General features: G+C 34.6%; 1 protein-coding gene across 1 annotated transcript; it reads left to right on the top strand.

The window, feature by feature from the left end:
* The first annotated feature begins 7,080 nt into the window (after positions 1-7,080).
* On the top strand, positions 7,081-7,800 carry LOC134267469 (uncharacterized protein K02A2.6-like). Its single transcript, XM_062749672.1, has one exon. It carries the CDS (start codon positions 7,081-7,083, stop codon positions 7,798-7,800), a length of 720 nt encoding a protein of 239 aa, XP_062605656.1.
* Positions 7,801-13,356: the final 5,556 nt, after the last annotated feature.

The following is a 13,356-nucleotide window of genomic DNA, read 5'->3' as shown; positions in this document are numbered from 1 at the left end:
TATAATATTTATACATAAGTAAATGTTTCCCATTGAAGTGAAAAAATTCTTATGCACAAAAGAAAAAGAAAATACTGGTAATCTTATTGTTCCTGTGGCCTTTCAACCTTTAAAAGGTCATTTGTGTTGAAGGAATAAGAAAAATAAAAAAAAAAAAAAAATTAAAATGCACCCAGGCGGTATCGAACTCACGACTCTTTGCTTGTATGGGATACGTTCTAAATACTACGTCAAGAACTTCCTGGTTGAACAAGAAAGTAATCCGTACTAAATAGTTTTGAGAAATACGATTGGTGTATAATAAAATTGCAGATGTTCTGTACAAACAAATTATTTCGATTTGTTTAAACTTTGAACAAATCGAGTTAATAATTTAAAGCTTAGGATACAATAGAACTGCCGTGTCTATATTTTGTTTACAAATTTGCGACAAATGTCGCGTTCAGTTTGACAGATTATGTTGAAGCTATAGGTGACATAATAACTGCCCTTTTCCCGTTTCCCAATGTACAATGATGAAAAACATCATTCAGGTTAGCTAACTGGACCCTTCCAGCCCCTAGGACCCTGCAGAAATCTGTCAAGGGATACCCCCTAAGGCCCCTTACCCATCCCCAGTGTTAGTTTGTTCTGGAGGCCGACAATGAATAAAATATGAATGCTGGAAATATGCCCCAGGCACTTGGCACTACCAAGTGGTGCCACTACAGCCCCATTTTGAAAGTGGGAAATGATAGCCCTAGGGCCCCTCTACCTTGCCCCAGTAATCATTTGATGAACACTTCAAGGATAAGGCGTATAATAGCTGCCCTTTTCCCCTTTCCCAAAGTACAATGATGAAAAACATCAAAGTTCAGGTTAGCTAACTGGACCCTTCCAGCCCCCAGGACCCTGCAGAAATCTGTCAAGGGATACCCCCTAAGGCCCTCTACCCATCCCCAGTGTTAGTTTGTTCTGGAGGCCGACAATGTATAAAATATGAATGCTGGAAATATGCCCCAGGCACTTGGCACTACCACGTGGTGCCACTACAGCCCCATTCTACTTGGTAGTGCCACTAGAACCCTATTCTGAAAGTGGAAAATGATAGCCCAAGGGCCTCTCTACCTTGCCCTATTAATCATTTGGTGATCACTTCAAAGATAAGGCTTTTAATAGCTGATCTTTAATGGCGTTTTTGGTATATAATGCAAAACAGCCAAAGTTCAGTGTAGATAACTGTCCCTTTCCGGTCCCTGGGACCTCTTGAAACGTTGACAAGGGATTCTTCCTAAGACCCTTAACTCTTCCCCAGTGAAAGTTAGTTAGTTCAAGTGTCCAATAATTGATGCCGAATGATTGCTTGAAATATGCCCCTGCACTTGGCACCACCTGGTGGTACCGCTAAAGCCCCTTCTGATAGCAGGAAATAATAATCCTTGGGCCCTTCTATCTTGCCCTAGTAATGTTGATCACTTTATAAATCATGGGTATAATACCTGCCTGTAATATCAAAAATGCTTTTGGAACCACTTGGTGGCAACACCACCTCTTATTACTGATAGTGGTAATTTATAGTCTTATAGATTCATTAAGTTGTCCCAGTAATAATGTTCGAAACATACTTCAACATAGTTTACACTTGTGCCATACCGGTATTTCGGTTTACAATCATTATATTAATCAAATTTCAGGTTAGCTAATTGGCCCTGACATAATCTTAAGGTCCCTGAAGGAGTTGAAAAGGGATTCTTCCTGAAGGAGTTAACCATTTCTTAGTGCTTGTTTGTTCAATTGGATAAATATGATAAAGTAATTTATTTCTTATTTTTCAGTTTTAAAAAGAATAATTTTTTTGTTCAGGTGAGCCTTACTGCCTCTGAGTATCTGATTTATTATGTAATTAATTGTTGCATTAATTTTCTAATCATTAACCATTAATTATCTGAAATAAAGTATTAAAAACAGTACTCGTCTGAGTACTCTCAGTTCTTTGATGAATTTCCTTATTGGCTGCTAGCTTCTACGCGCTTAGTGGCTGCTGTTATTGGCTGCTAGCTTCAGCCTGGTTGTACAGGGTCCATTATAATTGTGTCCACCATAGAAATAAAGTTTAGATAAAACATATACATGTACATGTATGTTAGTGGACTTATTTCAGAACTGAAAGTTTTCATAAGGCAAGTTTCTTTATGACTCTGCAACTGGATAGAAAAAATCGTGTACTTCTTGAAAAAACTAAATTAAAAACAACCAAAAATTTTAAACGAGAATGAAACGTTAAATATTTTATCAAATTACATCTGTTGCATTTAAAAAAAAACACTCAAAAGTTAAAACCTGTAATTACAAAGAATCAGAGGGTCAATAAATTAAAGTTAACAACTCCACTTAACTCTACTATGACTCAAACCTGCTAAAATTGTTGTGCAATATCTGTTTTCATTCAGACGTTTGTATTCTTTAAATATTCAAATAAACGTCGCCAAGCTTGGAACGATCATTATCAATCGATATGTTTGATTCTTCCTGTTTCGTTTACATTTTCATAATGTAATAATTCTATAGAACTTGTTGAACTTAGTGACGATATGAAACTGTAACTCTTGAATAAGATTTTTTTTTTAATTTAAAACCCTAACTCTTGAATAAGTTTTTTTTTTAATTAAAGAATTACTATACAGTACTAGATTTTTTCCCGATTACATGTTCGTTGTATTTATTTTTAATATTGGTTACACAGAACTGATAGGATAAAGCTAGAAAAGTTTCACTTAAAACGTAGAAACGATATCAGTGTTTCACTAAACGTAGAAGGGATGTGTTTCAATAAACGTAGAAGCGATATAAGGTAGAAACGATACACTAGTAGGTGTTTCACTAAACGTAGATACGATATCAGTGTTTCACTAAACTTAGGTACGATATTAAGTGTTTCACTAAACGTACAAACGATATAGGTGTTTCATTATCACTAAACGTAGAAGCGATATGTGTTTCGCTAAACGTAGAAAGGATATAAAGAACGTGCGTACTGTTCTACAGCTCGGACATCCAATGTGAACACAGGTAGCTGTGTGGAATTATTCATAACATAACTTTCAGGTCGTCTAGTCGTTCTTAATTATATTATTTATTATTAAATAATAGTATTTCAATAATGTGTCATAGGTATCGTGTTAGGGGCACTTACAAGTGAAGGCCGGGAGTTGAGGTAGAGTGGTTGTCGATTTCTTCAAAGACAACGTATATGTGCATTGAAATAACCCGTTATTTTAACCCGAAATTTTCGTTGAATTGAATGTTGAGTTACATTTTCATATCGTAAAAAAGCTTCCGTACATTGTCCTACCGTCATCTGTAAATTAAAATCAGCGCTCATCACATTCAAGTCAAATAAATGTAGCAAATGTACAACTTTACACCAAGTTTTTTTTTTTCAGTAAAACAAACAACATTTTATCAATACAAATAATTAACATTTTTCTTTTTCATATGAAGCTTTGGTTTTAAAATTTTATAACATGATATTAAAAATTCTAATTTGTTTGGCCTTTGTAATCGAAAAAGGTGTTCTTCGCTTTATATCCTTTCTACTAATGCTTTTCAAGTCTTCAAATATAAAGTTCAGTGCTTGGTTATTTTTCATATTTCTTCGAAGCCTCCTTAGTTCACTATTACAGACATTTCAACAGTTTTATCCTGTCTTTTACCGTTTCTGTTTTAAATTCTAGATTACTTGAGTTGTTTAAAGTATTTTCCTCACTTTTCAGAATGTTTCCCTCCCACTTCAAAACAGCATCAGATACAATGCTTTTTTTCGCGGTTACCAACGTCTTTAACTTCCACCGCAGTGGCTTTCTTCTCTTCTAATAATTTCTTCTGATTTGTAGATTCAATAAAATTTAATTGTACACAGTGATCCTGTGTTGGTCACATGAGCCAATTCTCCAATCTAGGTTCTAGAATTTCAATTTCAAAAGGTACTAGTCATTTTGGATAGAGAGGGAGAACATCTGTATACCCTGCTTTTCGGTGATTGCTTTTGGTCAGCAGTACTTTTATACCCAAGTACTCCAGGACTGTTATATTTACATGAGGCAGAGGGGATCCCAAACCTGCTGACTTGACTAAGACCCCTATCGTAAGCATTTCATTTAACATTTCGAATTATTGCTATCCATTGAATGATTTGTAAACAACGTATCTGACATTGCAACAGAATATCTGATGGCTGGTAACGGAAACAACGATAATAAAATGTTATCAAAAATTACATTCAAGTAATATGCATATCTCTTATAAATATGTATGTGAAACAAAAAAAAAGTTCCTATCATTGAAACGGTTTTCACAGTTTTTCACTCTTGTCAGAGAAGAGAACAGATCGACTTTATTGCAAATTTCTGTGTTCTGTAACCCAATTTAGTCGATTTATGTGATACAGTTCTCTTATTTTAATACATCACGCCAGCAAGCTTTGAGATTTACATATATAGTCTTTTTCAAACTGTCTGTGTAGAAATCCGTGTAAACGAGGCCCTCTGAAGGCTAGTTTAAAGCTTAAGAGAACTTACTTTCTTGAGCAATGTGTCGGAAACTCATCAAACACATGTTACCCACTTACTCAACCAAAAAAAAAAATGGGTGAATGACATGATTTTAAACTTCGTAAGCCTTGTTGTCACATAAATTCAAAGGTGTTGAATGATTTTTCTAGTAAAAAAATTGGATCCCTGACTTATTTTGAGCAGTATGTAGATTTTATGATAACTAATAAAGTGATCAATGGTTATGGGTTTTGCAATTTAGTTTAAGACTCTTAGAGTACAAAAAAAGTATGTACAATTATGGAATTTAAAAAAATCATTGTTTTGACATGTATTTAGAAAATGTTAAATTGCTACTTTAACAAATCTATATATTGTCCCCCAAATCAGGGTTTGTGATCCCGAATTAAGGAATATTGATCTCAGTGTTTTTTATTTTCTTTTAAAAACTTGATGTTACAGGTTAAGGTGCCCTTTAAAATTAGTGATGTTCAAAAATTAGTCGATTGATTGATTGTATATTGTTTAACCTCCCTCTAGAGAATTTTTCACTCATATGAAGAAGCCACCACTTGCCGGTGCATGGAGAACTGCAATGTTTTCCCTAAACTTGGCACTCAGGGACATTAAGCAGGGAGGGATCTTTTTCATGCCAGCACCTAATGTGACACGGGAACTCGGTTCATACGGTCTCATCCGATGGACCGGTCTCAACGTCCCACAATGAACCCGCGACGTAAGGATCGACTCCTTACTTCACGACTCCAGAACAAACGCTCTAACCACTGCGCCATGAGAACGACAAAAATTAGTCGATGAAACAAATCACAACAAAATCTTTTTTATTGTTTACACATGTACATAGAGTGAATCGCAAAATACACTGTCATTTAAATTTCGAGAAAATTTCGTCGGTCTCTCCTATTGATCTCTGCATTCGTTTTGTTCGCTTTAAATAATCATAATCAAATAGTAAAATTTTACTACAGTTTTCTCTCTGGCTTGTACTCAACCAAATCCAATTGTCTTCGTCAACCGCGATGGAAATAATGTTTGTTAAGGTTTCTTCTGGCCAAAGTATAATTCTTAAGAACTTGCCAGCAATATCTAACATTTGAACTGCATTATCAATTTTATTAACTACCAAAATGTTGTCCTCATGATCCAAGCACGCACATGATGCTAAAAATTCAACACAATGATTGTTTTGAAATCCGCAATAGTACACAAACAAAGACGTTAAATCTTGATTATAGACATACAGTGACTTTGAACATATAAGGGCTATGTGAGTTTTCTTAATATTTCTGATTAAACGAAACTCCGTTTCTTCTGGATATGGAAAGTCGACTTCTTTTTTCTTTGAAATCGGTTTTGTTTGACCGTTTTCATCCACCTTCAAAATGTATAATTGTCTTCTTTGATAAGTGCTCGATAATCCAATACCCCTATGTGTAATAACCTCATTATATGTATATTCAATGAGCATAGATATACCCATGCTAGTATTTTCCTCTACTGCAAGTATTCTACTCGATTCTTCTGCCTGATAGAATTTCATACACTTTCCGTTATTTAAGGAAACCCTTAGTGATGTCGAATTGTCCGTTATAGCCAGAATTCCAAGACCAGAGGAAAGACCGCAAAGGTCACTTACATTTTTAAGTTCTCCACAAATAGTTGTTACAGCTCCGGAAACGAAAATTTTTTCTCCTAAATGAAGAAACATGTTTCCCCCAGAGAATACAATTTTCCTGAAGTCTTTCACTGTATCAACAGTTAATTTGAACTCATGCATTATCGTCTGTTTTTCTTGATCCTTTCTTTTCCTAGTACAAGAAAGTATCTTCTCAACATTTTTGCCGTAAAAGGGAGACCTTTTCTCAGTTTGCCTTTCTTCTTCAGATCCATTGTCATTTGAATGATCATGTTGCACATTTATATTACCAAACAGCTCTTCGATGTTCATTCTACTTATACTTTTCAATGTTTCAAATTTTATGTTCAGTGGATCGGGATTTTTCATTTCCCTTTGTAGCCTCCGTAGATCACCAAATCGATGCAAAAGTTTGATACAGTCTATTTCTGACTGTGGTTTGAGTTCTGGATCAATTGAAATGTTTTCCAGTGTTTTCTCGCCCTTTTGAATGTTTTCTTCCAATTCCACAACAGCATCAGATAGAACGCTTTTGTAATGTTTGCCAACTTCTCTCACCACAGAAACAATACCCTCTTCTCTAGCACTGATTTCATCGAAGAGTTTAGTTTTTCTTTCTTCTAAAGTCTTACGTTTACTTATCAGGCAAGATCTTAGTTCTTCAAGGATTGAATCTTCTCCATGCATGGCGGCCATTAATACATCCCATTGCTTCTCGACATAATCATTTGCGTCACATATGTTGTGCTTTAAGTGAGAAGAATCGTGTATGGACTACAGAAATTCAACGAGTATGTGTATGGTAAAACAGTGTTAGTGGAAACAGACCACAAACCACTAGAGAGCCTGTTTAAAAAATCATTGTCTAGTGCACCTCCACGACTTCAGCGTATGATGTTGAAAGTTCAGCAACATGACTTAGTGGTGAAATACAAAGCTGGCAAGGAACTCTACATTGCGGACACATTGTCAAGATCGACAGGATCAGATCCAGCTGAGGAGCAGGAGGAGCAGTATGAAGTTCATGTGATAGAAACTATTCCTGTGAGTCAGGAAAAGGTGATGTTATTTCAGAGTGAAACCAAAAAAGACCCTGTTCTCATGAAACTGAAGGACACAGTTCTACAGGGATGGCCAACAAACAGAAAGGATTTAGACAGTGAACTTACTCCATACTGGAACTTTAGAGATGAGATAAGCATTGTCGATGGCCTATTGTTGAAAGGAGATCGTATCATTACACCAGAGCAACTTAGACCCCAGATGTTGAAAATTCTGCACAGCAGTCACCTGGGACAAGAGAAATGTATACAGCGAGCTAAATCAACATTGTTTTGGCCAGGAATAATCGTGCAGTTGAAGGACATGATAGAACAGTGCAACATTTGCAACCGCTACAGAAATGCGCAGCAAAAGGAGCCAATGATACCACATGAGATCCCAAATCGTCCTTGGCAGAAAGTTGCAGCAGACATTATGTTTTTTGGGAACACAAGATACTTGATAACCGTTGACTACTTCTCAAAGTTCATAGAGGTCAACCGCTTACAAGATGGGAAAGCCGCCACCGTTATCAACATTCTGAAGCAACACTTCTCGACTAGGAATCCCTGACGAGTTCATTAGTGACAATGGACCGGAATTCGCAAACCATGAATTCAAAAACTTTTAGAAGGAATATGACTTCCATCATATTACATCTTCACCGAGATATCCACAGAGCAACGACATGGCTGAAAGAGCTGTACAGATCATCAAAAACCTGTTTAGGAAGGCATAGGGTGACCACAAGGATCCGTATATTGCGCTTATGGAGTTGAGGAATTCAGAAATACCAGGAGTAAAACTTTCACCAGCACAGCTTCTGTTTGGACGAACCACAAGGACGCTCGTACCAACCGTCAAATCCAAATTGCGACCGATGGGGTTTAACTCAGAAGTTGTTCGCGAGGAACTCCAGAACATTAAAGATGCACAGAAGTCTCTTTACGATCGCAACTCAAAACATCTTAAACCACTTGACAACGGAGATGTAGTACGTGTTAGGATTCCAGGACAGTCTATCAAAACACCAGGAAGAATCGTTAGACCTGCAGAAACACCGAGATCCTATTTCTTACAACAAGGGAATACCACAGTGAGGAGGAACCGCCGAGAGCTTATCAAAACGAAAGAACTGAGCACAGAACAACCAGTAGATACCGAAGAGTCTGTTAACGGTCACTGTGATAATTCTAACCGTGTGAATGGTCCGTCTTTCAATTCTTGAGACAAAACAACTAGTGTTACCACATCGAGTGGTCGGGTCATTAAAGCACCTTGCAGGCTGGTGACGGAGTGTTAATTCAAAAAGTTAAAGTGAATTTTAAAATCTGATGTGTAAATTCATTGTACATTTTTGTAGTTCAGTTTTGTTAGTTGTAGTTAAACAAAAAAGTAAGAATATTGAGAGCTGTTATATAATAATGATAAAATGCAAATTTATTTCAAATGTAATTTAAACAAACATTTTGCAGTTAACTTAAAAGGGAAGATGAGACATATCTGTATCTAAGAACAGTAACTCTTATACTGGTGTTATTTGTAAATTTATAATAGAGTTATCCTCCATGTCATTCATGTTGATGCTGCACGTGTTGTAATAAACTAGTTCTCATCGCCATCTTGAGTCTGTTTGTGTTACAATACTCAGCTGTTTCACATATGTTGTGTTTTAAGTGAGAGGAAGTCAGACATTCTGTACAGATTGGACATTCACAATCCTCACAGTATATCGACAACAGTTTCATATCGTGAGATTTACACATTAAATCCCAAGTATTTTCATCCATAATGGTCACGAAATTAATTAACCTTCAGAGACACCAAAATGGCGGTCTGATTCCTGTTATATATAATAAGGTAACACACCCAATGCAGTGAATCATTACATACCAAAAATTGCACATTTATTTAAAATATCGGACAGAAGTAAAAAAAAAAAACGACATTACACATTTAAATCACAATAAGGAGATGTACTCAGGGCATATATTAAAAAATACTGATAAAAGTAAAAAAAAAAAGTTATTTAAAACCTTTCATGTAGAATAACTGAAAAATCGTAAAACCAATCAAAACTTGATAATAGAAATTCATGTATTTAAGAAAAATATCTAAGTAACTTGCAGAAAAAACAACAAACTCATATTAAGAGTTTTAAGTGAAAAAATATTTTTTTTATTGATTATTAATCGATATTTTCTAAAGAAAGTTCGAGAGTAGTGATATTCTGGTTGATCCGTCTCTCTGTCAAATTATTTTCCTCAAATTCCTTCCACATTTCGCGCAGTGGCAGATTCAACCTCTTAGATATGTTTAATGATATCCTGTATATTTGTGAAAAAATCTTATTTGAATACAGAATTCAAGAATCAAATAGAAATTAGTTGCAATGCCCACTTCACACTTCTTTATATCCCCTAAGCAGAAAACATTGAATGGGTTGATTTTCACTGAACTTTTGTAATTTTAATTTCCTATAATTCAGGGGTTGATTTTGGCACTAAAATCTTGGCAAAAATTCTAATAAAGCATGTCTTCTGAATATTTTAGTGTCCTAACAATTTTATAGTGATACAATAGCCATAGAATTCAAACAGTGAGAAAAAAGTTTCATTTGATATAAATTTGTTCTCTCGGAAAAGCTTGTTTGTCGATGGAAGTTAAATGTTTTGTGAATATATGATGCGCAGAGATGTATGTTTTTTCTTTATTCTTTATCAGTAAATATCCATTATTTAATATATCTTTTCCAATGATCATTGAATATAAATGCAGAACCTTTGGGAATTTCAAACATGGCTCTTAGAGTTCAATGTTTTACATCCAGGTTTTGAACTTCTGTTGATTATATTCTTTTTGTCTTCTAATGAAGAGTTACACGCTTAGTATTTCATTTTAATGATTGATTTTCACATTAGTTCAGATGAAATGGCTTCTTTGTCATTAATATAATGAGACCACATTTTAATTAATTACGAAAAGTGTTCGTCGATCTTATTTGTAGTCATATCATAAGTGATTAACAAACATTTTAATTTGCAGAGACTTCAAAAAATAATAGATTGTAACATCATTGCTTGTCAGCTATCGAGAGAGAATGTACATCAATTTATTGGTGTTATTTTATGCCTGCCAAAGAGCATCAACGAGGCATCTTTATTCTGACCAAATTCTGGGAATGAAAAGGTAATGATACATAACGTGTTTCGGGGAATGATAGGAATACTCAAAGAATCAAGGATAAAACATTTCTGTGAAAAAACGTGCCTTATATCATAACATCAAAATTCATTTTTGTCGTATTCTTTAAAAATATTTATTCATTTAAAATGTGATTTATACACAAAAGGGTTGATTTGAGGCAACATGCTAATGTTTTTAAAGAATGTTTCATATTCAAGGTCTCACAAAGGACATTGCAAGATCAAAGCCTTAACTTGAAATTATACAGTCGGAAGGAAAGAAGTTTTCAAACATGGATGTTTTTGGAAATGACTTGCCAAATCAGTCTAACTCTTCAACCGTTGATCCTTCATGGTTTAATGTAAGGAATCAGACTATTTAGACAGCATTCAATTGGAGCAGTAATGGAGAACTAATCCGTTTTATGTGGAACCAGGGATACCTAATTATTGCTACTATCATTTGTGTTATTGGAACTATCGGTAACATTGTAATCATGAGCTTGATTGTTTTTCAAAAAAGATTAAAATTCCAACATTTACGGGAATGCTTTGCTCGTCCATTGCTGACACTTTGAATCTGATTATAAGATACTCACTTTTCGTGGATGACGTCATTTCCGTATTTGTATGGAATTTCTGCCTTCATGTACATGGCTTCTAACTTCCACCTCTTGATCATTGCCATCATCCGTTACATTTACATCAGTAAGCCGTTATACAGCCTCACATTTACGTACAATAAGGTTGTGTACATGTCAGTTGGGGTATGGATCTCTTCTTATGTAGTGGCGTTCTTGTACAGCGTGCATCTGTTTTTGTTTAAGGAAAATCACATGACTGATTTTCAAAGTGCAATTGTTGAAATATTTACAGGCTGTTTATTATTTTTTGGATCTCTTATACCGATAACAATACTCCATATAATGAATACATTAAATGTTCGGAAAGGTCTTTCAAAATCTGTTGTTACTTTTCAAAAGACTATGTCTGCAATGTTAGCCGCTATAATAATTACTTCGAGTATAGCTTACATCCCAATAATAATAATTTTCTGGATCTTAGTGATCTTCATGTAAGCCGCGATATATTAGCATCGGCTTTCATTAGTCTGATGTTAGGTTGCACTTCAAATCCTTTTGTGTATTTCATGTTTTCGAAAGCAGTCAGGAAACATATGTCCAGATTTTTAGCATGTAGGTGTTTTAGAAGTTGATGCATCCGAAGCACATTTAGTTTTATAAGCTTTGTTTGATTTACAATGTAATTATTTATTCTTATAGTTGTTCCTTTTGTTTGCAAGAAATAAAATAAAGAAGAGAATTTTTTTGAATGAATTCCTTGATCTTTGAATTGAAATGTTGTGTATCCCCATTTTTTCGGCAAACTGGTAACATTTGCAATGCTTCCAGCACTTTTTAAAATAGTAGGTACAATAAATACATGTGTATAAGATATCTTAATTTATAGTTTAGCGGATATTGCTGAACTTTTGAGATTTTCGAAAAGGTTGTGCCTGTGATTTAATACGTTTATGTGTAAAAGTGCATGGCGGCTTTATAAAAGACCTATTCGTTATCTAAATACTACGACCGTGAAATATTGATAATTGCATACAAAAATATAGCTCAATTTTAATCAGATTGCGCTTATTTAGTTTTAATTTTCTTTTTTGCATGTTGTATTGATAGCTTGAACAGCGTCTCAAGTAGGTAGAGAAACTGCGTGTCAAACTAGTCTATGACGTCATCTCTGTCTGTACAGCGAGATCAAGTAGCTTTAATTTTACATTCAAATAGTGTTATAATGACAAGATAAGTTACACATTAATATAATTATGTTTACTATAATTATGAGAAATTACTGTATGTAAAAGTGTATGAAAAAGAAAATTATTATTTACACGCCGAGATTCATTTGTGCAGTTTCACCATGACGTCATAATCAACTTGCCTAAGCTTTGCATAGATTGATATACCTTTGGTAGTCCTTAACCTGTCCGCGTCTTTTCAAATGAAATTTCTCTTCCTCTCTCTTTTTTTCGTTTTGTTAAAAATTGTCCTTATTATGATTTTTGAATATAAGATTTTGATATACGTCGAGGACTGTTTTAAAAACAAACGATGTGATTCATAACATCGCATCCTTATGTAAGAAATGGATCTTAAACCCCCATTACACAATTATTCATTTGTTTTTGTAACCAAAGGAAACTAGAATTCAGTAAATTCAAACTTTAGGCCAAATCATCATTTTTGTTGCCCTCAAATTTTGCCAGCAGGTACCCCAATGTACACTTTGGGAGGTGTGTTTTCTATATTTTTCCTGTAAAAGCCATTATGATCAGAATCTTTTCATCTCATTTGTAGCACAATGTTGACCAGCAAGATCATTATCGCGGTATACAGTATGGATGAAAAATAGCTTCTATTTAAAGTACATAATGAGTCAAAATCATGTGTGTTTTTAAGATATTTGTATCATACGGCGAAAGATATATGAAAATTACGAATATTGCGAAGATATAACAACTTAACTACACTTTTAAGCAAGAAAAGACTGCACGATGTTATAAGTGCAGCAAAAACAAAGGTTGTATCTACTGTTTCGTTGTTTTCATATACATGTATCTCAAGGTCACGCCCCTTTTTATTTTTAGCTCAAACTTGTAAACAGCAACACTTGTTTTTAAATGTGGCCTCGGTGTTAAAGAGTTCATGTTCGAAGGAGCAATTTCCATCCACGAATAGAGAAATATTATAGAAATATAAAGCCGTGTTAGACTCTTGAGAATTCTTTTAAATACTTCTTTTGGTATTTGTTCAGATGAGATCTCTTCTGCATTATACCCATAATGAACCACCGCCATTTAATAATTACGGAAAGTGGTTATTGATCTTAGTCATTTCATCAGTGATAATTGAACATTTTAATTTGCAGAAAC

This window comes from Saccostrea cucullata, unplaced genomic scaffold (genome assembly GCF_032062105.1).
Source record: "Saccostrea cucullata isolate Sc308-1 unplaced genomic scaffold, CSIRO_AGI_Scuc_v1 ctg1132, whole genome shotgun sequence".
Lineage (NCBI taxonomy): Eukaryota > Metazoa > Mollusca > Bivalvia > Ostreida > Ostreidae > Saccostrea > Saccostrea cuccullata.
The sequence above is the reverse complement of the archived record's forward strand: the minus strand, read 5'-3'. Positions and strand labels throughout refer to the sequence as shown.

What these genes read in the sequence shown, in the direction of transcription:
- LOC134267469 (XM_062749672.1), top strand. Translation starts at nt 7,081, where the DNA reads ATGTTGAAAGTTCAGCAACATGACTTAGTGGTGAAATACAAAGCTGGC.